This window comes from Oculina patagonica, chromosome 2 (assembly GCF_052425735.1).
Source record: "Oculina patagonica isolate OP01 chromosome 2, crgOcupat, whole genome shotgun sequence".
Classification (NCBI taxonomy): Eukaryota; Metazoa; Cnidaria; class Anthozoa; order Scleractinia; family Oculinidae; genus Oculina; species Oculina patagonica.
Window position 1 is genome coordinate 3,255,852 of NC_135759.1, and position 27,690 is coordinate 3,283,541.

At 39.1% G+C, this 27,690-nt stretch overlaps 1 protein-coding gene across 1 annotated transcript; it reads right to left on the reverse strand.

The window, feature by feature from the left end:
- Positions 1-57: 57 nt before the first annotated feature.
- Positions 58-26,597, reverse strand: LOC144642669 (uncharacterized). Its single transcript, XM_078501690.1, has 22 exons — positions 26,364-26,597; positions 25,975-26,072; positions 23,554-23,628; positions 21,870-21,957; positions 21,366-21,463; positions 20,725-20,824; positions 19,544-19,667; positions 17,667-17,737; positions 16,432-16,850; positions 16,021-16,065; positions 15,428-15,504; positions 13,862-13,960; positions 13,389-13,503; positions 12,731-12,835; positions 11,172-11,223; positions 8,445-8,572; positions 5,095-6,361; positions 4,387-4,455; positions 3,558-3,748; positions 2,442-2,505; positions 1,970-2,054; positions 58-1,287 (listed from the first exon to the last, which is right to left on the reverse strand). Exons 1-22 carry the CDS (start codon positions 26,398-26,400, stop codon positions 909-911), a joined length of 3,786 nt encoding a protein of 1,261 aa, XP_078357816.1. The 5' UTR covers positions 26,401-26,597; the 3' UTR covers positions 58-908.
- Between the last annotated feature and the right edge of the window lie 1,093 nt (positions 26,598-27,690).

Genomic DNA, 27,690 nt, shown 5'->3' on the forward strand with positions numbered 1-27,690 from the left:
ATAAAAAAATTAATGTTTTTTTTTTTAAAAAAAAAAAAACCAAAAAAAAAATACGCGCGTTTTTCCCGCGCTTGGTACACGCGTTTTGTTTCTCCGCGCATTTTGCTTCGTGCTCTGATTGGCTCATTGCTCTATTTGGTTTGCTGTGATTGGTCAGATGGTGTAACGACAGCCACTAAAAAATTCCTCTATCACGGTTGTAAATGTAATTTTTGGGGGACGGATGGCGGGAATTTTCCAAAGAAACTTTCGGCGGGCGAGTTCAAACTTTTAGTTTACTATCAACAGTGGCTCAAATTTGCTCTGACGAAGGGCTTATGTTCGAAACGTCTTTTTATTCTTAAATCGACGAGGAATGGGGGTTTGTAGAAAAGCACTAGAATAACAAAACGTATGAAAAACGGGGCAAGTGATCCTTTACAAAATACTACCTAAATTTACATTGTTTAGCTATTTTCTATAAAAACGTACGCAAAAAAAGTTTGAAAAACGAAACGAAACTTCTAAGGCACGTGAATTCAATTTTATATAATTATTTCCTGAAGTTGTTTTTTAGCAACAGAGCAAATTTAATCCTCAACCCATTTGGATCTCGTGCAAATCCAGTTTACCTTCATAATTAAATTGAACGTTATATTTTCATTGTGCTAAATTAAATATCTTACATGTAGAAGTGTTTTCTTTGATATAAAAGCATACTATGCTAGACCTTAGATTTTTCTTATAAAGCCCTCGTTCATCTCTTAAAATTTCTCATGAACAACTAGTTTCGTTTTCGCCTTTCGAAGAAATAATTTTGCTAGGCAAAGGGCTGTTAAATAGGTACTTCCATTATTTTACCAAAATCCTCGCCTAGCTCACTAGCTTTAAATTATTCGACTGAGCATAACTCTTATTTAAATTTCAAGTTATATTTCTTTCACCAATTTGGTTGTGTCGGTTTTTGATTGATTCGCTCTTTCAGATTTCCTTCTGAAAGACAATCTTGCTGGACTAAGACAGGCCAACAGACCCCTCTGCCGCTTCCTTTTATTTCCTCTTGCGTTCTTCAAATCAGAGTCCTCGGCTGATGACAACAACAAATCGTCCCTAGCTTCCAGGTCATCGCGGTTCTCTTCGGAAACCGCTGGATATCCTTCGCTGGAGGCGCCGTCTGGGTCACGTGACTGTAGCGGTATGCTGTCGTGTGAAGCTCGATCCAGGTTCGAATCGGAGCGGTTCAGCCAAGGTTCTATGTTAGGACTGGATTCAAGTCCTTCCTGAGGTACGGATTGTAACTCACATACTCTGAAGAAAGAAAAAGAAAACAAGATTTTTTACATAGAAATTGACCATGTCGTTCATCCATTCGTTCGTTCGTTCGTTCGTTCGTTCGTTCGTTCGTTCGTTCGTTCGTTCGTTCGTTCGTTCGTTCGTTCGTTCGTTCGTTCGTTCGTTCGTTCGTTCGTTCGTTCGTTCGTTCGTTCGTTGTTCGCTCTTTCGCTCGTACACTCTTTCGTTTGTTCTTTTGTTTTTTCTTACGTTCGTTAGTTCGTTCTTTTTTTGTTCATTCGTTCGTTCGTTCGTTCGTTCGTTCGCTCGTTCGTTCGTTCGTTCGTTCGCTCGCTCGCTCGTTCGTTCGCTCTTTCGCTCGTACACTCTTTCGTTTGTTTTTTTTGTTTGTTCTTACGTTCGTTAGTTCGTTCTTTTTTTGTTCATTCGTTTGTTCGTTCATTCGTTCGTTCGTTCGTTCGTTCGTTCGCTCGTTCGTGCGTGCCTGCGTGCGTGCGTGCGTGCGTGCGTTCGTTCGTGCGCGCGCTCGTTCGTTCGTTTTCCTACTCGCGTGATTTTCTCTCTTCACGCTCGTCGGACCAGGAAGAAGGAGGGTAGCCTGCGAACAGGCTTTCCGGAGATTTCCGCCGGCCGAGCGCTCTCCAGAAAGCCTGTTCGCAGGCTAGAAGGAGGGACAGCAAAAGAGCCGTCGACTCACCTGTCTACGACGTCCCCTTCATTTGTTTGACATTCTTTATCACTGAGCTGTCTCTTGACTGGAGGATCTGTTACTATTCCAACATCTAAAGAAAATGATATAGTGATCAACAAAAAAATTGATTTCTCCAATTACACAAAACGTCGACGCGGGCAGTTTTCTTGTCTTACTGAGCTCTAACAAACTTTCTCGGATGTTCGATAACGTTATGGACGGAAACAGGAAGCAAAGTTTTTCTAGGGCGTATTGTGGTAAAGATTTTTACACCTACAATAAACCCATGTATCGTCACTGGGTATTTGTTACAGACTTTAGGCTTCCTAAATTCTATGACATAACTTAAATTTCTTGTTACAAAAGCAACGCCTTTTGGCAACATTCTGAAACAGGAAACAAGGTTTTTGTGCTCGATTATGTTTTGACACAACTTGTATTGTTGTACATTGCAAACATGACGTATTCTTATATTAACCTTTTCTTATTCTTCTTCTCAGTGTTCTGACTGGCTCAAAATCTGTTTGTGTTTCTTGATGAACCTGATGAAAAAGAGAAAAGTTAAAATGGGAAGATATTTTTTTTATTAAGTCGAAGACAGTAAATGAATACAAATTTTGGCAGAACAAAAATTAATAATAGCTTATTTCCAACGTTCTGTCCAGATCATCTATAAATGCAATCAAACCTCTTTTATACGGATACCAGTTGCAAAGGAGCTGAGCCAAGTGCCCTTATTATGAAGGTGTCGTGTTGAAGAGGTAGATATAATATAACTTTTGATTTCTCTGATCTGGGATCAACTAAACTGTTCGGATACGGTCAGAGGCAGAGGAGCATATGAAACGGGGGGGCCCATCGTACACCAAGCCAAGCCAAGCGCATCCCTCCCCCCCCCCCCCCGTGATATGGTCAGAGGCAGAGGAGCATTATGAAACGTGGGGGGCCCTATCGTACACCAAGCCAAGCCAAGCGCATCCTCCCCCCCCCCCCCGTGATATGGTCAGAGGCAGAGGAGCATAGAAACGGGGGGGCCCTATCGTACACCAAGCCAAGCCAAGCGCATCCTCCCCCCCCCCCCCCCCGAGGCGCGCATCAACCTACTCAAATTTCCCAAAATGTCTAACATTGTCCGGTGTGTCCGTTATCGATTTCTGACAATGCATAACAAGCCAGTTTAGACGATCCTGCTTCATGGTGCTTTTTGGGTTGTTCTTTAGACGTCGTCGGGGGAAGAAAATGCACGCTCTGAAGTCACCGATGGTCAGCCCCGGTTATGTGAAATACAATCTTAACAGATTGCAGACCTCTCCTAGTATAGTATTGGGAAAAGGACGCCAAGCACGATCCTGATAAAACGATATGTTTTGACAAACCAACTCTATGCTGCGCTAACCTTACTTTCGTCACCACTGAAATGTGTGTTGAGGGGAGGGGGGCTGTTAAGGGGGGCTACAACTCCCCCTCCTGCCCCCTTGCTCCGCCACTTATGATTGAGGTGTCCGTTTTATGGAAGTATCCGAAAGAGAGGTTCGACACCACCTCCAACATCAGTATTACTAGTTCTGGAACATGTTACAAGACCGGAACATACCTTCACTGGTACGTGAATAACTGTCGGTAATTCTGCCGTTGTTGATTCTTGGTTCTTTTCCGTGTCTCGTCTGTTTTGTAGAACAAGAATACAGCTCATGACAGTCTTGTTCACCAGTAACAGGTTCACTGCTTCCTCCAGCAGGGGTGGGGTGAGGTCTTCATCATCTTCGTCAGTGGGATTTGCATGACCTATAATTTGTCGAACATTACACTGATCAATCTAGCCAGTTAATTTTAATAAAGTGCAATGGGAAACAGATCAGCTTGTGCATTCTAAGGGTTTTGGTTTTCAGTAAAGAAATGAGTGTCGAAAATTTCAGCCGATTTCAAGCTTTTCACACAAAAAAATTGAGTATATTACATGGGTTTCATTAGCATGGAAGTGAACATTATATAGGTTCTGCGCCAGGCGTCATTGTTAAACAGAGGTAAAATAAAACTCAGACGGGAATAGCTTCTTGAATTTTTATGACTGTAACTTGTATTTAAGAACTGGGAACTGGGCACCTCTAAAGCGCCCAAGCTAAATTAGCTCGAAAGTCAACGAAATTTTTTTGTAGCTTTTAACAATTGTACAGGAGATTTCTTCAAATTCTTCTCAACTCTCCTTCTTATTTGGCCCGACCTTTGGCGGAACTGGCTGCGCCCGACTTTTTTAGTCATGAGTTGCTAAGCAACGCAACGTATGACGTCATACCGACGTGACTAATGTCTGAGTTCGTTGATTGAAAAGGAAAAATTGCATATTGCTACGCATAAAAGAGGTTTACTGCTTCAAGGAATTCACTTTTCGAAGTCGATGAGCCCGTTCTTTTTTCGCAACTTACCGGCGCATATTCTGTTCAGCAGGTTTTCTTTGACGCCTTCAAACAAACGTCTCATGACACGCGGCGACTCTGGAATTATTAAAGGAAGAAATAATTAAACAGAACATTTGCTAAAAAAAAAACAGAACCACGACTTTAAATGATAAATACTAAAGTCGCCGTTGAGAAATAACGGCGGTGAAAGAGTACAGACCATAACAAGGGTCCTGAAAGGGGAGAGGGGTAAAAATCCCATTTCCAAGCCCAAATCTGGCCCAAATCCCATTCACGTACCGTTTTCCAAATTTCCCCATATCTCAGTCCCAGTTGTATTGTTTTTGTGTTTGTGATTCCCAGTCCCAGTGACCCAAATCCTACTTTTCCAGTGAAATTTTTCCCAAATCCCAGTTCCCATTTTACCCCTTCAAGCCCCTCTATAACAAACGCTCTCGTGGGTTGCTTTCTGCTGTTAAAACAAAATGGTGGATTTAAACCGACAAGCAACTAAAAGGGACAGCTACAAAAAATGCCTTGCCTTCCTGGGGACGTTGCCGTCTCACGTCGATTTTGTTAAACACATTTTATTATTTTCTAACCTTCAAAAGTTTTGTTAACTCCTTTTTATTAGTAACAGCACCTCCCCCGTCCCAGCACCCACCCTGATACATTCTCCTTTTGGTCTTTCTGTCAAGTCAGAAGCTTTATGGCTAGAGCTGTCTTTCTACATACCTCCCTCTCGCAGGAATGGCACCTCCACGCGAAACACCTCAGAGAAGAAGTTGATGGTCTCGGTGTCAAGCTCTGTCTTCAACCGGCACAAGTCATTCGCCAAATGCACAACTTTGTTCTTGACCGACTGAATCTCATCTGACACAATCAGATCAAGATCTTCATCTTCTTCTTCGGCTAATGGTACGCATGCGCTCATGTTGGGCGACCGCTTGACGGGGACACTCTGGGCTCGTGCGCGACCTACGATGTCTATTGGCTGGCTCCGTGTATTCGCCCCAGGGGAGTGGTCTGAGTCGCTGTTCTGACTGCTGCAGCCGCTGTCGCTGGGTCGATTTCGGCAACGCGGCGGGCTCAGCGGCTCATCCTCTAGAAACGACTCCATGCTAGAGCTTGACGTACCGTCCTGTCCTCGGGGCCCGTCGGAATCCATCGACGAGAAGCTCTTCTTTGAATCGGAATGAAGCTCTAAAAACGAACTTTTTGAAGCTATCATCGGAACCGAACCAGGCTTCCGCGATTCACGGGAAAGCTTCGGCGAGGGTGGAAACTGAAGCAAGTACAATTCTCGTAAGGAATCGGTACTCGTTAAAGAAAACCGACTTTCGCCTCGCTGCCGGCCTCGTAAATTATTCAATAACAGTCCTCCTTTTTCGAGAACGCTAGAGCTCACGGAGTGTATGACGTCATCCTCGTACTCTGCGCAACCGCTGTCACGTGACCGAAGGTCGTCGGCACCGTTGCAGGCCTGGGAAAGATCCTGCATTTGGTACAGCAACTGTAGCGACATTATCTCGGCGAGCAAAACATTGTACAATGTCTCCGTTTGATTGGTCCCTGGGGGCATGCGAGGAAAATCCGGTTCATCGAACATGGTTATTGTCTGTGTGTATCTCTCGTGGCTCGGAGATTTCACTAAGCGTTCTTCTAACTCGCTGATTCGCTGTTTTTCCTCCTCTAGCGATTTCTCAAGTCTTTCGCGTTCTAGCTGTTTTAACAACTTAGCGCGTCTTTTCTCGTCTTCTAGCGCTCTCTCGAATTCTTCTTTAGTGCGCTGTTCTATAGTCCACGATCGCCTTTTCTCTTCATCAAGCGCGCTCTGTAGCCTCCTTTTCTCTCTCTCCTCGCTGCTAAGAATTCTCTGCCTTTCTATGAGCACTGCTGCCTCTAGAGAAGCATGGTGCATTCCTTCCAGAACATGCCTCTGAGATCGTTCGTCGAAGAGCGTCTTTGCAAGATTCTCGTTCTCTTGTTTAAGATTCTGAATCTAACAAAGCAGACAGAAAAGGACAGTTTTAAAAACTTTGAAGAAAATTAGGCAGCAAGTTTGCTTGTAACTAAAATTTTCCTATGTCCGCTTGCTAAGTGAAAGCTTTCCCATAAAAACGTTTAAATTACTGAACAAACTACAGAGTTTTAGCAGATAAGCTAGTCTGAATTGTCCGCCGTCCCCTCGTCCTAGCCCCCCCGGGGGGGGGGGGGGGCCCCCCGGGGGGGAGGAGGGGGGGGGGGGCGGCCAAAAATTCCAACTAGAAAAAATGCTTGCCTATCGAGTTTTTGTACTTTTTTTATTGGGAAAAAAAGCGCCAGTTTTAAACACTCTCTTAAAATAAAGCGATTTGAAAATGCACTCCTCTCATTTTAATATTTCTGGATTTGATTTTCGAATACGGTGCAAAACTACATCAAAACTACATCTTGCAATAGATTTGCGATCTTGCGCGCAAGAGATTATCACTAAAACTGCTTCAAATTATTCACATTATATTATAGCCTGCAGTCCAAACTGTTTTAATTTCATCTCGAGAATAAAAATTTTAAAACACGCTTTTGCGTGTAATTGGGAAGGCCTTGAAAGGTGATATTACATGTAAAAGCAATATAGCTTTTAAAAGTAACACCCGTAAGCTTTAACTAAAGTGATATCTTCGTTGAAATGGATTAGCAGACAGATAATTTCAAATATTTAGAAACACGTAAAATCGCCAATGTCAAAAAAGCCATTAAACACTTAGCCAAAACAAACTTACTTCAACGCGTTTTAGTGAAATACATGTAAATTTGATGGATAAAAGATTTACGTTAAAGATTTTTATGGTGAGATTGTTTAAGTAGGTTTATATCCTCTGAAGAGCAACTATAAAGTATAAAATATTGTTTTGTAATATTATGTGGCGACGAAAAGGCAAAATTGTGTGACATCGCAGGTGGCATGCAAAAAAATGAGGTAAAAATTAAAATAATAAATTGAAATTTACACTACAACGTCAACTTGTAAGCTTTTCGTTCGGCTTTCAAGATAAAATTTAAATTTAAAAATGTTAGTTAGAAAATGGAAGAAAATTTATCGGAGAAAAGCGTTTTTCTTGCACAATTTTGGGTGCGAAATGGAATTATTTCCCAGCTTGTGATCCAAAAACCATTGCAGACTGTTCAAAGAGCTAATATTTAAAGCCAGTGTTTACAGAATCGCTTTGTAGTAAGATGAATATTGAGAATAGCAATGTTTACAGCGAAAGACGCCTACAAATTTAAATAAAACCATAGATACAATATTATATAGTTTCTGTTTGAATTCAATTCCAACCTTTTGATCTCACTAGCATTATAAACATTCGCAACCTTGTTATCTAAACATTTTCTCGTTGCCAAAATAAACACTTTTTTCTTTTAATTCTGCGAGATACGAAATTTGCCGGACGGATTTTTCAACGTTCCGGAACACGACTTGGCTTCGCTGGCGAAATTACCCAACTTATTCATGCATTCATTTCAGCGCCATCTGCTTTCAAATTCTAGATATAAATAGCAATATATCTGGCTCTAAAAACAAACTATTCAGCGGGAGAAGAACCGATCACACAAAAGAAACACCGGGAGATTTTATAAAGAGTTCATTTTATACAGAAAAAAAGATTAATTTCTTGACGCGAAATTCGCTGAACTGAAATAAAGAAATTCGACTTTTTTAAAGTGATGTAGTTTAAATTAAGATTGGTACCACTGAAATAATGGTTCCACAAAGCAAAGCATGTTTCCAGGCGACAGATTTGGACATATTTAACACTCTTTTTTAATGCAGAAATCAATGAATTTATTTTTCACGTGATTTTCTTTAAGAAGATTGAGAGTGAATGCCCACCGGACGGTCGCGAAGGCCGGCGCTTCAAGTTCCTCGAACTTAACACCTTTTTACTGTTATTATAATTATTATTTTTATTTTTATTTTCTTTCATCTTACAGCGTCTTGCTCTTTTTCGTCTTGGGGCAAATCTCGGGAATTTATATTTCCAAAAGTTCTTTCTTCGGTTTTTATGCCACGTTTCTTAAAACACAGAAGCTCGCGTTACCTCAATCTTGCAGCGATCTCGTTCGGCTTCCAAAAGTGCCTGCACTTCGGCTAATTTTACTTCTGCATCAGACTTGATTGCGTAGCTTTGCTTCTCAAAGTTATCCTTCTGGGCTTTGATCTCCAATTCTGAAACAAGAAAAATAAAAAATATGATCAGCAAAGAAGTCTGAGAAAATACTAAAACCAATATCAGCAACGCACACATGTTAGCTGGTTTAATTAAATATTCACGGCAATTCGACCGTAGAAATTTACCCCTACCTCCGTTTCGCGGAGATTTTCGAAGTAGTTTTTCTATTAAATTCATTTTCCGGCCAGTTGCTTTGGAAAGCGTTTTACGACGGAAGAGCGGTGCTTCTTTTCCAAGCGAGCGGTGATAAAACTCAATATACGTTTACTTTTGGTGAATTCACAGCAAGTCATATATGAATACCACAATATGTCAAATTGCCTGAGACTTATATAAGATTCACTGGCAATCGGCGAGAAAGCCAAAGCGATACACAGCGTAGTTTACGAATGTTCCCTCATCCAAAACTTAATTTACACAGTGTTCACCGTCCGTAGCGCACAAAATAACTGACGGTAACACCTTTTAAAATATGGTGCGAATCCACCGAGGATTTCGTGGCGTTTTGTTGACAAGACAGCGTCGGATCCTGTCATTGGTTCGCGCAAATTCACATCAATTTTGTCGCCTAACCACAGAGGCGAATATTGCTCCGAAATGACCTCATTGTTTATTCTGAAACGATCACCGCTTATCCGACCACCTGCTATACCTAAACCAAAACAACACGACGACCAATCAAAAGGCGCCTTGTTAAAAACCTCATCCAATCAGAAGCCTCGATTTAATAGCGCCAGGTGTATTATGAACTGAACATAAGGCCTACGACATCAAAAACAGAACTTTGCAAGCAACTGGCGATGCATGTGGGCGCGCTATAATATGCGTAAACTGTCTTCCCGCGATTTCTTGGCTGAAAATTTGATTAAAGCGAAAACAAAACCGTCCTGGCTTAGCTTTGTAAATCCGTGATTAGCTTTAGAGACTGTGTAAAGGAAGGAAAAGTTAATTTATATTTATATATTTTTGAACATCGCACGCGCGGGGAGAGCTATTTTTAGCACTACAATAAAGTTTATAAACACGGCTTGAAACTCCTATGAGCATATATTACAGCTCAATATCTGTGCAAGATAGGTTCGAAGGTAAGCGTTTTTTTCAAGCGAGCAATAAAAACCAATCCATGGCAAATTGTAGGCACGCTGTCAAAAATACAGTAAATGTTTCCTCATTTATATGGCGAAAAAAGTTTCTGCAGCACTCTAAACTTTCACGGTAATTGCGACGTAAACCCCATATGTTCAATTAATTGACAAGTTGTCAAAGTAAATGTTCCACAAAATTTACGAGTTTTTTGTTGGGTTTCTTAAAAGATCAATATTTTTTTAAGTTTCTCATATCGCTAACAAAATCAATGATAGAAAACTTGTCTGTTACTCCACATATATAGGGGCTGAACACTTAAAATGGATATAAAAAAATAAAAAATTTTAAAGTGCCACTTTATACAGCAATATGATATTCTTGTATTAAAGATCGACTTTGTTGGTTCTGTTTGATAAGACAGAAATCTCTCCAATTTATCAATCAAGCAACCTGCCGTAAATGGGTAAATGTCCAAAAAGCAATTTGAATAAATTTACTCAGAGTTTATCTACAGAAAACAAACGAAATGTTCATTTTCAAGCTTTCCGCTCGCAAAGAACAAAACAACCCAAAGAAAAATGACACGTTTTTAAAAAAATAAATGTGCAGCGTTCCCTAAGTATTTTTAGTAGAAACTCAGCTGTGTTCTATTGGAAATCCGCGAATCTGATTGGTTCTCCCACTGATTTCTTTTCCCCGATAGAAAAAAGGCGCGCGCGCGGGTGCTTTGGGTAAATTTTTTTTTTTTTTTTTTAAATGCACAATTTTTTTTTTTGTTTTCTTTTTTTTATTTTTTTTTAAAAAAAATTTTCCCCCTTTTTTTTTTTTCCCCCCCCCCCCCTTTTAAAACGCCTATTATAATAGAATACGTTCGACATGTGCATGTTTACAAACTTCTCGCGCACGTAACACATGCATAAGCGATTGTAAACACCCTCCGTCCCTCTTTGATGGAAATTAACGTATTCTTAGTTAAATATAGAAATTAGAACGAAATCGCAAAATACAAAACAGGGAAAATTACTGACATTCACTTCGCACAGTCAGAAACCGATAAACCTTTTCGCTAGAAAAAGTTATAACTTTTAAATCCTGTATTTTTAAGTTCATTTTTTATTTTTTACATTAATATTCAAAATAGATCTTAAGCCAGCTATCTACGACGAGCAAGGAGACGGCAGACGTTCACAGCACACAAATAATTATTTGCAAATTTATTGTTTTATGAATATCGCACAGTTTTAAACAAAACAAAATTTAACCCTATCGTGCCAATAAAGTTTTGAACCGTTCGCTTTATAATAAATCAAACTTTCTGACAAAATTGTAGCCTATTCTTTCTAGAAAAACCGCAGTAAATTTTACATCTTCGGGTTTAAAAATATACAGCGGAAAACACTCAGACCACGCGAAGCAAGTGAAAAATTGAAGTCACAAAAAAGACCTACATGTAGTTTTTAAACGCTTTTGTCGAGTCAAGAAACGAGCACATAGAACATGAAAACTTACCTTGTATTTCGATCCTCTTTCTTAAATCTTCCGAAAGCTTTACGTAGTCGACCTGTCAACGAGAAAACACAGTTAAATGGCTGGCCTTTTCCAATCCCTTTCAACAGTTGAGAGGGCACTTAAATTTTATCTCTATACGTGGGGAAGAGAGCTTCTTTTGACAGGCTAGCCGCACAAAGATAATGTTTTGTAAACACGCGAATTTGACAGGATGTTTGTGACATGTGACAGACACTAATAGCCCTTCGCTTCCGAGCGAATTCAAATGAGAATTAAATCAAGAACTAAATAGAAAGTATTAACGTGAATTATACTTGCAAATTATAAAATTCGCCGAGAGAAGGCCGGCCGGAGTTTTTCTCCCGTGTTCTAAAACAATTTGTAGCGCAAAACTCGTGGAAAAGATATATGTAAACAAAATACTTCGAGTATAATAACTATATATTCTGCGCTTAGTTTCTGTAAATAAAAACAAGTCAAGATAAGCTACATGCACATTTATCCCAAAACTACTTCTTAAGTATACGATAAAACATACTGAAGTACCTAAAATGATAACACAAATTGATAAAAACAAACCAACCGAATTATTGACGACTAGATCTTCACTGCATATCCCTTCAAAGCCCGAACAAGTTAATTAAACCAATCAATTGAAACATGTCTTGAAAGTAAGTTCATAGACTTCACTTGAGGTATAACAGTGCGGTTTTAAAGTATTAAAAATATTCAAATAGCCGCGAAAACCTGTCGCCTCGTGGAAACGGCATGCCAGAGAAAACTGTCAAAGGCAAAGTAGAGTTAAGTGTTCATTGTCGCGTTTACATCCTGCTAAGCAACGCTTTTGGGCAAAATTACTCTAAGAATTCATTGTTATTGAAGGATTTCGTGCTGAGAGAGAGAATTGTAAAATATGATGAGTCTCTTTTCATTTTGGCTGCATAATTGACCACGTGTTTGCTAATGTATAAAAGGGTAATAAATATGTCTAAAGCGAGCCTTTTAAAAGAAGACGTGAAAACAGCAAAGCTAAAGGCAAACGCGAGGAGAACTCTACCAAAAAAACACCATACAAACTTCACGAAAAGAAGCAGTTTTATTGTTTTTAAACAATTTCTAGCCTCCTCACAAGAAAAACTAGGAAAGAAGGGACACATTTTGATTATGGTACTTTTAACCGGCGTAAACTGACATTTATCTTTGCGAGCTCAATTCTTCTCCAACTCAAGAGAAGTCTAAAATCCGACCGACAAATATTGACGTCGCTCCACAGAGCTCCGTCTTTCTCTTTATTTTTCAGATTTGAATTTTGGCGCGCAAACAACAACCAATCAGAGACGCTCAGTGGAGCTACGTCATCGATGTGGAATTTTCAGGTCGAATGAGACGTCTTTTGAAGAGGGGGATAGGGGAGAGGAATGGACGTGAAGAAAGACTGTTTACTTAGACTACAGTACTTGGTGTGCCCAGACAATGCTTATCCTTAACCATAATATAAGAATCCCGCGGGACGGGAATTTCACCAAATCAAGGCGCAACATAAAGCTGCTTCTTCTTACCTCAACATTCACATAAGCCGTGGTGGTTATCTTGTGCGCCCGCAAACCAAAGTCCAGCGTGCAGCGAGTCTCGGTAACGTCTCTTAGCAACGGCGAAATGCACATCTATAAATGGAAACAACTATGTCACTCCATGTAACAAATACCTATATTCTAGTTCTTGAAGATCCCGTCTAAGAGAATTATCTACCCATCCTGCGGTTGCTCGAATTTCATTTAAAATACTTTCGGTGGTCACGAGTGCTTTAAAAATCTGTTCAGGTTGTTTTCTCTATAAATGGCTAAAAATTGCACGCCCTCAAACTCGAGACATTGGCCGTGTGCATTTTAAATCCGATAATGCCCGCGCGTGACGTAGGCTCGTCGTTTATTAAGTAAGAATAAGCCTCAAGCAAACAATGGACGTCATTTCGCCGGAACCCTTGAAGACTAAGCAGTATTGCAGATCGAAACGTCGTGATCAACAGCGAAAAGCGATTCCATTCGTGAGACAAACGGATAAACGTTCATCTTTCGCTATCTTACACCTCGATGAACAAAAAAAACATGTTTAATGAGTATCATAAAGACTCGAAAGAGATATTTGCAGGATCGCCTTCCCCCACCCCCTGCTTGGAGCAAAATAGCTAAGAGGTAGCCAAATACATAAATGTCTTACCACAAAACTTGTTTTACAGTTTCCGCCGAGACTGTCTTGTAACAGTCGAGTCAAGGGCGAGTTTCTGTAAGGAATGTGAGTTCTTTTGCCTTCCGATAGTGCGTGAATTGTGTTACTGTAGAGAAAAAGGAAGAAATTTCATATAAAGCCCATTGCAGTCCTGTTAACAAAGCCACTTGAAGTATTTCTACTCCCCCCTGGATGGGATGTTAGTCCATCACAGGTTAAGTGGCACCTCAGAATTTTGTCGTCAAGTTGCCCTGGCAGTTTGTGGGTATCCTCTTATACACCTCGGTGGAGAGAGGCACTATCAGAGTAAAGTTTCTTGCCAAAAAACAAACACAATAAATCCGACCAGTGTGGGGAAAAAGCTGTATAGGAAGGTCTTTTACTTGCTTCCCAGTATAGAAATACACAAACTTATATAAAACAAACAAAATAACACAAAACGAAGTAAAGCAAAACAAACCTACCCCAGTTCTAAAAGCGACAAGTTAACGTGTTGTAACTCTGATAGTCGCTCTCCCTCAACTCCGGACTTTTTTATTCTTTCGCTTCCAGCAAGATCGCAGCTGTCAAAGATAGAGGCAATTAAACATATCAGTAAGATAAATCAAAAGTTAAGGACGGTGCCTCCTATTGCTACTGCGCACTTGTTCTGCGCATCACGAATGCATCGATCACACTGGGGCGCGCGCTTTAATTAATTTGCTCGCTCAAAATGACGAATTCAACTACGCGAACAAGCGCGCGACTAAAAATCAAGGAAGTTTTCTCTGCGACGAAATCCAGTTTATGGACATATTCTAAGCCAGGAACAGCGGAGCAACAGTAACCATTGACCGCTAACCACTGAAAATGGCTCACATTAACAGTTAAAACAAATCGCTAAGCGCTAAAACGTTACCCGCAAACTGCTAACCGTGACAAATGGCGTAGTGCACGCGCGAGATGCAGTATTGAACTCGCTAGGGAGGGGATAGGAAAAATGTAACAGACCCCAAAAGCGATCTCATAGAACTGAAAACAACTGGTATAACTTTTAAAAACGTGTGGTGACCCCTACTTTTTATTTTATAAAATGTAAGTGGTAAGTCTAAGAGCACATGTTTAATTTTTCATTAAGTGAAAAAAAAAATTTAGGCCGATTTTCTGGCCGTGCAAGTGAGAGGTGAGAAAAAGGCGCAAACGCAATTATTTTGTTAATAAAAACGTGGATCACGCAGTTCCGAAGACATTATTTGTTAGTTATTGTAAAGATTGTTATATTTAATGTTGATTTTGTTCATTAAAAACCAATTTCAAATGGAATTTGCAAGGAAATTGTATTTAGTTCTACTTTATTTTAAAATGCCACGTCAGCACTTTTTTCCAGATTTCAAACCTAATTATCTCGAAAATTTGCGTGGCTACCCCCAATTTTCTTTTTGAATTTTAGTAGCCCTTGGTAACATCTACATTTCTTGTATAGTCATCGGCCGGGCAAAAATACTTTGTTATTAGTAGGCACCGTCCTTAAAATAAACGAGCGCATGATGATATCTTGTGGCGTGAAACCAAAAATCGACATTTCTTTTGCCATGAAGCGTATTTTGGATTACTCCATCCCCAATACCACCCTGTTATGATCAGGTTTGACATAAATCGATCCGTCATGGTTATTAGACCCCTCAACATTCATTTCGAAGTTACATAGCAGGAATGTAACGATATTCAAATACCAAGGCATGATCTTACATGTTAACTGGATAACATACGAAATCGAGATTACTTTTAGAATGAAACATATTTTGGGTCCGTTCATCTCCCTTAACACCCCCTGTGATCAAGAGAGTATTTTTCTGGTTATGTTACGGTACTAGTAAAATGCCAAGGCATGATCTTACATGTTTACTGGATAACATACAAAATCAAGATTCCTTTTCCCATAAAACATATTTTGGGTCCCTTCATCTCCCTTAACCCCCCCCCCCCCCTCCCCTGTGATGGGTTTTATTCTGGTTATGTTACCGTATTCAAATACTAAGATATGATCTTACATGTTGATTCTTCCAGTGTATAACACGTCATCACGGATTCTGATTCCTTCCAAGAATGACTCATCATCATCATCGTCCTGAGTTGATTCAAATAATTTGAATTAATGAGCGTAGAATGTAACAAAGAGAAAAATCCGTCTGCATTAAAGAATAACCTAAAAGTGTCAGCTCAACAAATTAAGACGGAATCCATCAGGGAATCGAGTAATATAAATTTTAGTTGGACAAAAATCGTGTACCAGAATAATTATCCGTGATAACACCAACAACAATTTCTTATCAGAGGCTGAGAAAATGAATCTCAAAGTTCACAAGAACAATGTACACTATAGGTAAAATTTCACGTGTAGCTATTTTGTAAAATCGTCTTTTAATATATGCTATTCAGTGGAATTCAGTGGATTTTCGAGATTTGTTTTTGATGTTTGGTGTTGTTAGAAATGACTTCTTTTGATGAAGATATTTGAAAACAGTGACACCGAAGTTTGCAATGAGATGTAAATAATTTTGTCCAATTTTAATTAATACTCGAGGTCCTGGCGGATTCCGTCTTAATGCGTTACTCTTTTCGTCCATAACTTAACAATACTTACATCTCCAAAACCATATTCAGGAATATCAGGACTGCTGCAAGCACTCTGTAAAAGACAGTACATTGAACATTTTAAAAGGTCTCTGAAAAACATTCATCAAATTATTTTTAAAACTGACGCCGGAAAAGTATTCTACTCTGAGTAAAACTGGACTAATTAGGAAACAGACCAAAATTTAATGTTAGAAAAATGCATTCTGCAAGAGATATCCGACATTGGATGACGCAAACTGTTATTTCTGGCAAAATAGCTATCATTTACTCTCTTTTTTTGTAAGACCCTTTCTTATAAGAACGTCGAGGCTGAACAAAGGCCAAAATTTAAGAACACCCTAAGAGCGTGCCCAAGGCTGAAATTTGGTCCTTCCATTGTGCATTTGAAAAGAGAAATCAAAGTCAGTTATATTCGTACCCATCCTTCGCTCTCTGTTCCACTTTCCAGTTCAGAATCCATACAAAATTGTAGATCACTTCCTTCCGACGCGCTCGGCGTGTTAGGTAAAGACTCGTTTGACTCCATGAAACCAAGACTTCCATCCCCTATAGACCAGCGGTTCGGCCGAGCTGGCGTGACTCTCATTTCCGGAAGTGATGATAAATGAAAGCTGTGTCTGTTTACGTCGTTGCGTGACAGGCCTCGTTTGGAACCTGGGGTCGAGGTCCTGCGCGGTATGAAGCTCTGCGGTCTACTGGGCGAGACCTTCGAAGGCGTGCTCGGCGTTTTAGTTTCGTCACGGAGACGGTCTAAGCTGCCTGTGGATCGAACTGCCTTGCGTGACGAATGTGATATGGTGGAAGATGGCGACAGAAGGTTGCTCTCACTGGAAAAACCTAGCGATAAAAGTAAATGACTGCTAGGCTACCTTACTAAAAACTGATGGTCCAAGCGCATTTTGAGTAGTGCAACGTTTTCAAGCAAAGAGCGCCTCATGTCATGCGCTTTTAACATGAGCCTCTGGTTCGGATATAGAGGGCAACCTCATCCCGCGCCATGACATTAATACATTGATTGATTGATTGATTGATTGATTGATTGATTGATTGATTGATTGATTGATTGATTGATTGGTTGGTTGGTTGATTGATTGATTGATTGATTGATTGATTGATTGATTGATTGATTAATTGATGATCGATCAAGTTTTGAACGCACGCAGATTTCAGTTTCTCAGCGTCTAGGTTCCTGTTGAAATAGGTTTGGCAAGATGCGGAATGGCCCTTAAAATGAAGGCGAGATGCCATACACTAGAAATTTTAAGGCGGGATAAGTAATGAAAAAATCATGGTGGGAAGCGGGATATGCTATATTTGGCACGCGGGATGCGGGAAGCGGGATAAAAAAGAAGCAAATTAAAGCACAGGGTTCTAGTCACATCGTACTTTGCAACAGCGGGATATTATTGGGATGAAAATTTTTAATGGCGAGGAATGTGGGAAGCGGGATAAAAAGCTGCAGCATATCATAGGGTTTTACTCGCCTCATACTATACAACAGCGGGTTATTGTCGGGATGAGAATTTTAAATGGCGCGGGATGGCAAGATGGGAGCAGAAATTCAAGGTGGGATAAGAACAGTCTATCTTGTACCCTTTCTGTTATCGTAGCTTCTGAAAATAGAAGCACGACATTAGTTATTTGCTCTCCTACCCTCTGCTGCAGGTTTGATGCCACCTTTGGAGCGTGTTCTTTCCACAGTTATTGTACACACAGAGTGAGATCTAAAGTAACAAAATACAACTGTCATTACTCCTAGCTGTGATTTGGATTAAAATAATGCGTCCTATAACTGTCGACATCAGAAGTACATACAGTCGAAGCTCTCGTAAGCGGACACCCTCGGGACGCGAAAAAAGTGTCCGTAACTGGAGCTGGCCGCTTACGAGAATGGTTCTCGTAAGCGGCCACTAAAGGTGTAGGGGATAGATGTACGGGAGCTTGCCCAGCTAACAATAACCGGACGGACGTAGATGACGACAAAAGAGGCCCGGTTAGGGGGGTCTTCATGTCCCCCGTCTGAATTTCAAACCTTTTTAAGTCGCAATTTCAAAAGGTTCGCATGTCGCTGTCGGAATTTTGAATTCGTCCATAACCACTGATAATATAAGAAATGTTTGAGTCCGGAGTGCATAACATAAAATAATGCGTTCTCGTAATTCTGTGGACATAATATTCCCTTGATGTTATTTCACGTAAGCATCTCGTCGTTCGTCGTCATTTCAGCTCCTTCATGTCGCCGTTTCAGAGCCGTGTCGCCCGTCGGAGTTTACCCTAACAGGGCCTCACAAAACTAACACTGAAATATGGTATTGCAATTACTGTTAAAACATTGTGACGAACGGCGATGTAAAGTTGATTGATAAAAACAAGATACAGAGGTTTTTTTAGGGATTTTTTTTGGTTTGTCCGCTAACGGGAGCTTAAAAACAAAGAAAAAAGTCTAAGTCGTAATCTGTGAAAGTGTCCGCGGCCGCTTACGAAAATTTCCGCTTACGAGAATGTAAAAATACAGAGTTTGTATGGGAGTTAAAACAGGGTTCAATCAAGGCGGCCGTAAGTAGAGCTGTCCGCTTACGAGAGTGTCCGTTCAGAGAGTTTCGACTGTAATCAGAATCTAGATTATGTACTTCTGTCGACATCCTTTACTGAAGTATTACGTAAAAAACAATGTTCCGTGGACGTGACAGGCCATTTTTCGATCCCTTTGTATTAAGCCTGCCCGGTCTTTACTGGACGTGATTTTCGTTTTGTTGCGCGCAGAACAAAGAGCGGACATAATTATGGCGAAGATGTCACACAAGGCAGAACGTTGAACGTGATGTTTCAAACTCGCACAAGCTACTGAAAAGCGTGAGAAAAAATTTCCCTCTTTCTTTCGTAAAACGTGATATGCCATTATTGCATTTTCCGTGAATTGTGAAAGGACACGGTTTTATTTTCCGCGCAGCGTCATCCCAGAACCCCCCCCCCCCCCTTTTTTTTCCTTAAAGGACCTGTCGATTACAGATTTTTTCAGTGCATAGTAGGTGAGAGCTCGGCCTAAACAGAGCAAAATTATTGGAGATTTCATCTTTTTGCCTGTTGTCAACTACACACAAATCTTGCGTAAGCAGCATGCAGTTCTTTACACTACAGATTCAGTCTGAGAAACTCGAGCTAAGCTTCTACACGAACCGCAAAGAAGGAATTGCTCGCAGTTGGTTGAGACTAAAGGGCATTGTCATTTTTTTAGCGTGAATTTGAGAAGTTCAAAACTGAACACATTCATGCCAAGAACTGAAAACTCGTCAACTATGGTTTTGTTTTGTAGACCAGTGTTCGACAAATGACAGGAATTCATTACGAACTGAGGATGACTGAAGATGGCGATGATGGAAATGGATTACAATGTTTACAAATTTGAAAACCTAAAGTTCACTTTTGTAAAATTTTCACTCCAATTAAAATTACAGAATTCATGTTTTAGCGATTTTACGGCTAACAGTAAAAAACGTTCCCCAGAATTTACGTATCACGTAAAACTCTACCTGCTGGAAACTCGGTTCATTCGCGTTTCAGCAAAAATGAGCTTCTTCTTTCCCTGTTTCAGCAAGGAAAGAACTTCGGCAGTGTCCCGCACAACAAACTCTGATAGATTTTCTACATAAACACCTGTGAAACAAAAGATGTAATATATCAACACTGAAGGTATTAATGTAAATTCTTGGCAAATTCATTAAGGGCATGGGCATAAGGCAAAAGTACTAAAAGAGGTATCATACTTCTCAGGGGAGACTGTATTTATTATATATTCGTACTGAGATTTACTCACTGAAAAGCCGCAAAGTAAATTTTCGTTCGCAAACCGAGGTTAATCAATCAAATGGCGCGTATCGCTTTTTTCACGTGTAAGAAAAATGATACGTCCAATCAGAAACCGCGTATCATGTTTTTTGACGTGTGAGACGTATCAAGTTGAAGTTAACCTGCGATCAGGGGTTCTTTTTTTCGGCGGGAGGAAAAAAGAAGTGCGACACAAACGCAAAGGGAAAATACATGTGAAGTAGCACAACGCAAGCGCAAGGAATGGAGAATTGTCCATTTTCTTGCATCTAACTTGCGCTTGTACTTAAACCTCCTTCAAGTGTGTATGTTGCTGACGCAAAATTATTGCAAGCGCAAACGCAAGCAAGCAAAGACTTGACTTGTCCGCCATCTTGTAAAAAAGTTTTTAACTGCGTCTCTTATGTTCTTTGTGCTTGCGTTCTACATGTGAACGTCCCTTGCATTTGCGCTTGCGTTTGCCTTTGCGTACGCCTATTGTAATTGTAAAATAATGTCATGTCTAAGCTGAACATGTAATAGGTGCCCATCTCTTTGGCCAAAAGTTGTACATTAAAGATGCCATCTTAGGCTTTGCTATATACATGTTACATATATTAGTGGCCATCTCTAATATTACACACTGAAGTATCCATTCTGAGCAAACAGCAGAGCAAAACTATTTCAATGTTAATTTAAGCCACCTCGTGTATGTTCGCTTTGGACACTTTTATTTCTTTTATTTCTGGAATACACACTTGAGACTTAACAAGTAGTGCAGAAAGATTCCTCGCCTCAGAAACGGTTAGTCTTGACCAATATCTTATAAAATGTTAACGAGAACATTTTATGTTTTACTTAGATCTGCACTTGTTGCAATCAATCAGTCAAGATTCATCGAAGTTACCTTTTTTGGGATCCTCTCGCAGCACTAACTCAACTTTGGAATTAGGATTAAGCAAGTCAAATATTTTCTCTTGATAGATCTGAAGGTAGGTCATGCACACCTAGGGTAGAGAAAAAAAACGTTTTTCAATGAAAATTGTAGGCTAACCATCAAAAACTGTGTACAGTAGATAACCTCTATTTCTTGGCTTCAAGAAAGTAGGCAGGTAAATTTTGGCAGATGACATTGAATTGATGCTCCCAGGGGTATTATGGACAGTACAGAATGAATATAATGGGAAGAGGTGAAAGGGTGAAATCCCAAGGATATTACTGGGTATGAAATTTTTGTCACAACATGTTTACTTTTTGGCAGGGGTGGGGTGTGTGTGTGTGTGGGGGGGGGGAGTGTTTATAACAAGCACTTTAGTACATTGGCATGGTGGTCAAGCAAAAAGACGAAACATGTACATGTAGATTTATTTTGAAGTGGGTGGGGGGGGGGGGCACTTCCGGGGTAGAGAAACAATTCATTCGAACCTCCTGCTTTACATTTTCAAGTGACACAGTAGGATTATTAAAGCTAGGTTATAGCTGTAAGAGTCTGTCTAAAAAAATGTCATTCTCATATCAATAGCTAATATTGTTCCAATTTTTATTTACCTTGTAGTCATGATATTTGTCTAGATGAATCCTCTTGAACAGTTTTTCAACCACACGCACACTGATACCATCATTTGACATCAAGGTGTGTGTCTTCCCTAAAAGGAAAGATAGTGGGACATACATGTATTGACATCGCATACACATTGTTAGGGTGTGGAAGTTGTGCATTACTAAATAGTATAGTATATCTTTATTGCGCCTTGCTCTCCAAAGGGAGGTATTGGTCCGCTTACAACAAAGGTTGGTTTTGGGCAGTTTGACTACTGGTTTTATTTTATAGCACTTTTTAAGGGCCAAATCAATATAAAGCCACGCCCATATCGGTGTCCTTAAGGGGTCTAATTCAAATTTCTAAAGACCACCTTGAGTCACTCTTTTTACATGGGACCCCTCTCCCCCCCCTCCCCCCCCCCCACCCCAAGGCTATTAGGCTTCTACTAGTCAGCTGCCATCTGAGTCTCTTCTGATTTACCTGGTACATGTATTAAATTTTTTACTCACCTGTACCAGTCTGGCCATATGCCATGAGAGTTCCATTGAAGCCTGAGAATACTGCATCAACCAATGGCCTGCCAACAGTTTTAAAGACCTGCAAAATGGTCAAAATAATACAAGTGGACTCTGAACATTTGATTCCACGATAAAGAACAAATGTATACAGCATTAAAAGCACTGTGTATTCACAGCACACACTAGACACTTTGATAACTGTTGACCAACTAACATTTGCTTTGCATAAATCAAATTTATGCAAATAATTTAAGATGTAATATAGGTAAAATGCAGATGATTATAAATAGTTGTAAATATACTTTAGATAAGTATAATTACTGCTATAGACAATTATAGATCATTGTAATATATAGATAAATTATTTAGTATATTACTAATACTAAATTATGATAATAATTCATAATTTAGTAATGATACAAATTATTATTATAAATATTTAATATTTTGAATGATACTATTATTTTTTCATAGCATTCAACACCATTTTTATTTAACAACAATTGTTAAAAATGGTGCTGTTGGTCCCTTCCCTCCCAGCCTGAGTTTCCTTCATGAGCAAATAAGTCCATGAGGCAGTGTGCAGGTTCACTATCACTCGATTAAAATAAGGGTGAGTAATCATATGATCAATTATTTATTATAAAAAAAAACAATTGTATGCATTTTAAAGTCAAAAATCAAAAATAATTTTCCCCTAAAATTAAGTGCAATGTGTATGCAATATCATGTTCTATTTAAAAATTAGACGGCAAGCTCGAGGTTTCTACCGGCTGATAGTTGGCGGGGGGCGAAGCCCCGAGCCAACTATCAAAAGCCGGTAGGAACCGATAGCAAGCGAAAACTAAGCACGCGCTCTGAGAGCCTTCTACGGATCATTAGCATAACCACACTGACCTACTATTGGTAATCGCGCAATCTGATTGGCTACACAGGTGCCTACTATTGATCCGTAGAAGGCTCTCGGAGCACGTGCTTAATCTTCGCTGCATTTTATCAATCAAAACATTCATAAATCAACTCTAGCTATATTATGTGTTTAATAGATCGGTCAGTGGGTTATGCTAACACAATTAGACGGCTCGCTCTCGGTTTCTACCGGCTTTTGATAGTTGGCTTGGGGCTTCGCCACTCGCCAACTATCAGCCGGTAGAAACCTCGAGCTTGCCGTCTAATTGTTAAATAGTAGGCACCTGTGTAGCCAATCAGATTGCGCGATTACCAATAGTAGGTCAGTGTGGTTATGCTAACGGCAATTAGTAGAAACTCAGCTGTGTTCTATTGGAAATCCGAGAATCTGATTGGTTCTCTCACTGTTTTCTATTCGCCGATAGAAAACAGTCGCGCGCGCGTAGCTAATTAAGCAGTAAATTTTCTTGCTTTTTGTCTTCAAAGTGCACATGAATATTGTGGGTTTTGGACTGCAATCCTTTAGAGTTTCTACTAAAACAATTAGACTACTCGCCCTCGTTTTCTATGAGCGATAGTCAACTCGGCTGCGCCTCGTTGACTATTTGCTCATAGAAAACTCGGGCTCGAAGTCTAATTGTTAAATAGAAAACAGTCGAAGAACCAATAGCGCCATTATTGGAACATGGCTTAGTGTCTACTATACTTATATAAATTACACACATTCACATTTGAAAATATTAATTAGCAATTATCAAGTGCAAACCTCAGCATTGCTTGCTTGAGAAGAGAAGATGTTATCAAATTTGTATCTTCTTTCCTTGGCATCAAAGAGTGAAACCTATGACAGCATGAACAATATGCATCAAGCCTGCCGTTCATCTACACGTAGTGACTGGGAACTTTTCAGGGGGATCAGTCTTTATTTATTTATTATAACTATTAGTATCCCTACCCCTTCCCATTTAGTCTAATGCTTGGGTAATTAAAACATTGATCAGAAGTTGCATGATTCCGTTGTGGCCCTGATTACACATTAACAGATGGGACACCGACTACTAGTTTCCTGAGAATTGTTTTTTCCTATATAATTACACTGTAGTGTATATGTATACTTGACTTTATTTTGACAAGAATTTATTTTTATATTCCATTTCAAATGGCCATGGCATTAAATTGCTTGTTTTTATTTATTTTCTCCTGCATATATACAATTTCTTCTTTCCACTTTCCCATGTAGGTTTATTATTGGGGGGGAGGGGGGAGGGGTTAGGGGTTGGGGGTGCAAAGTATAGTGCCTTCCATCCCACTCTCTCTCCCAAAAATATAAAATAAAAGGTTTTGTTTACTAGAAGTATAAGAGAGCTTGAAGAAATTTTAATAAATGTATTGAACAATTAGCTTCTTGTGTGGTAAGACCACCATACAGGCTCCACCTGTGTTTATTTCTGTGTGTTCAGTGTGGTATAATTACAAACACTGCATGACTTTTACACTTAATATTAATGGACGTCGTCAATAGGGAGTTTTATAATATTACATGTATAAAGAAAAACAAACACAAAATGTGTTCTTGTGGCTTGTGAATAGCTGTTTGCTTTCATGTTCTGAATTAACTTCTAATTTGAAGTTTCTTTGTAAGATCCTAATAAGAATCAAGCCTTTTGTGCCAACAGCATTTTTTCAAAACAGTTCCTCGTGGTCAAATTATTATATATGAATACAAAAAAAGTACCTAATTTTCACTGCCCCCATTGTTTCTGGTAGGGGGAAATTGGGGGCTTGATCATCATTGTGAATTATTTTCTCTTTTCAAATTAAGAGCTATATAGATATGTTATGGCTACTGTTTTATCAAGTACTAGATTGTCGATAAACAAACCCTGGGAAACATGAAGACTGATTAATGCATTGAGAAGATAGCAAATTACAGTGAGAACATAAAAACCGTGAACACTTATTTCTTATATTTTAAAGAAAGAATAAAGAAATTTTTTTTTTTTTTTTTTTTTTTTTTTTAATAACCAATATAAATCGGTCAAAGCAAACAATCATTTTCATCTTGCTCAAAAAATGCAATTAACTATGCAGATCATTTTTTCCCAACTTGTTTTTAAAATTTTGGTTCATTTTTTTTTTTTTTTTTTTTTTTTGGGGGGGGGAAGGGGGGGGGGGGTCTCTAACATAAAATAATTGCTCAAGATTCCTTAGCTGTACTACAGGGTTTTGGTTGATTTATAATTTGCCATATTTATGAAGCCTCCCAGCTCTTCGTTGTTTAAACATTCTCTCTTGGTGTTTGCATTCTTTGCATTTTTGATGGTTTAATTTATTCACTGTCCACAAGGAGCAAAAACGCAGAATCTGTCATCCAGAAACAGCAATTAATTTATCCACCTTCACTAATCTGTTTCGATTCGACGAGATTGCGAAAGGTAAACATATATTACTTCACAAAAACGACAACTGCAGTAACACATTAATGGGATTTTTAAAGTATATTTATGCAAACAAATTTCTATTGACTTCGACTGACCTTTTGATAAAAAGATAAAATATTTATTTAGTACCAAGTTTTGTTTTGCAATGTAAATCTTTTTGGATCGTTCTGTTCCTTGGACAAACACTTATAATAAAAATCTCATCCATAATGATTTAAATTAATTTATTTTGGCCATAAACTGTCTTTGGAATAATTTTTCGTTCCTAAGAAAACATCTTTCTACTATTTGACCTGTCGGAATTCTTAATCTGTTAATGAGTCGAAAATAATTACCCCTTTCTGTTTGTGATTTTAATCAGAGCTAAATACAAACATTTCCAATTTCTCTTTCCCTACCTAGGCTAATATATTTAGACTCGTAAACATCCTGAAAAACTTGTTATTTGTTTGTGACTCGCGTGCAATATACAATGTTAATTTCATCGTTCGATTATTTCATTCATAAAACGTGCGTTTGTTTTCAATCGACGCGAAAGGGTAACAATAAAAACAAGTCTATAGAGTTTCAAGATGAATGTTCCAGAAAATAACACAAACGCCTTTGGGAAAGTCATCGTGGATATGATAAATCATCACGGAAAAACAATATTTAAAGAAGTAATTTGAGGAGCATAAGAAGACGAGTCGAGATCACGCAATTAATTTCCACTCCAAAAATAATGATTCGAACTCAAGGTTACTAACCTCATATTTATCAGATTCCACACCAAGTTCTTCTTGTCGCTTCGATTCCTCCAAAGTTCTTGGCCGTATGCGAACATACACTCGTATTCTGTCCGACTCTATATTTGGAAGGCAAATATACAAACAGCAAAACTGTCAAGTCACGCGTTTTGCGGAGGTCTCGAATAACAACTTCTCGGACCACCAAAAATATTCACAGCGCGGGAAGCGATTTAGCATCACTTTACTTATGCCCTAAGCTTTGTTAATACATCCGAGAAGAAAATTATTTAGGAGGTGATATCGCTAATTCTTAACTTAAGCCCAGAAAGAATACACTAAATTACCAAACAAATGCACGCACAATAGCATCGTGAAGCGTTCAACAAGCACAGCTCTTAATAACTCACCGCCTTCCCTTGTTCGCAAAGTCTTCTTATCTCGCATCTTGTCTTGTATAAATACACTTGGTATTAACGAGCACAAAAGATCATGCTACTAAACCCCGATTTTAAACACTCCATTTCGAAGCGATGATCAGTTCGCCTCGAAATTTACGGCCAAGCTATGCCTTCCGCTCCGCGCCGCATGTAAATTACAGCGCTAACTTTAGTCACTTATACAAATGACCACTTAGCGCACGTGACAGATTGAACATCACAATAAAACCACCAGACCTAGAAATTTATTCCAATTTATATTTTTTCCCCTTTACAACTTCAGAATTTTGTAAAATGTCGATAAAACAAGGAAGAACAACTTTATTAATACAAGATTCATTTTGCAGGTCAAAACATATTCAGACCGAACTTTCTTTGAAAAAAAAAATAATGGACCGGGATTCAAAAGTCACGATAGTAAGAAACAAGCAAATTTCCTTCATGAAATAAATTTTGTTTTTCAATTTTCTTCATATTTTTTAAGCCACATTTTGCAGTTTTACTTACAGCAAATCCCACTCACCTTGCAACCATCTGAACCTTAATTATACTTGAGGCAAGAAAGTTCCATTGGCAGGTAGAAGTCCAACCAGACTAGTATATTGTATTAAAACTGGATATAAGCGCCCTGTAGCAGACAGATCCTATATCAGTGCGTTTTTTTTTCTTTTTAGGATTTTCCCACCAAGCGTAAATAAGCTAATCCGATTTCGAAGACATTTTTTGCGTCTGAACTTTTAAAAATACCATTGAAGCAAAAGATTTTCGTTTGAGAGTTGCGCAAACGACTATTAAAAGATCTATTAGAACATCCCGACGATGCATGGTTTGCAAAATATAAGCTTTAACTCAGTTGAAATCGTAAAGGAATATTGAATACTGGTTTAAAATCGTATAAGAATATTTCAAGAGCACTTCAATTTTTTAACTAGGAACAAAAAAGCCAAACCTTGCGAAAAAACAAGATAATAAATTGAGCTTTAGTGTCGAGAGTTCAAAAAGATAGGCTCAGACAATTTCGATAAGAAAAAAAGACTCTCTTTCTGATCTGCCGTTTACTGAATGACAACGAGAACTATTTTTACTGTATACTTGCCTTGCTTGAACGGGCGCCACTCCTGGGCGCCATTTTTAATTTATTTTTCAACGAAAGCAGTATAAACCGCTGAAAAACAATTTTGAAGGCGCGTAAACAATTTTGACAATTTTCTTTTCTTTTCTTTTCTACTTATATATTAGTATTCTCGGGATATTTTCCTTTAAGCAGCAAGTATTTTCCCATCAGCTTGCGAGGAAA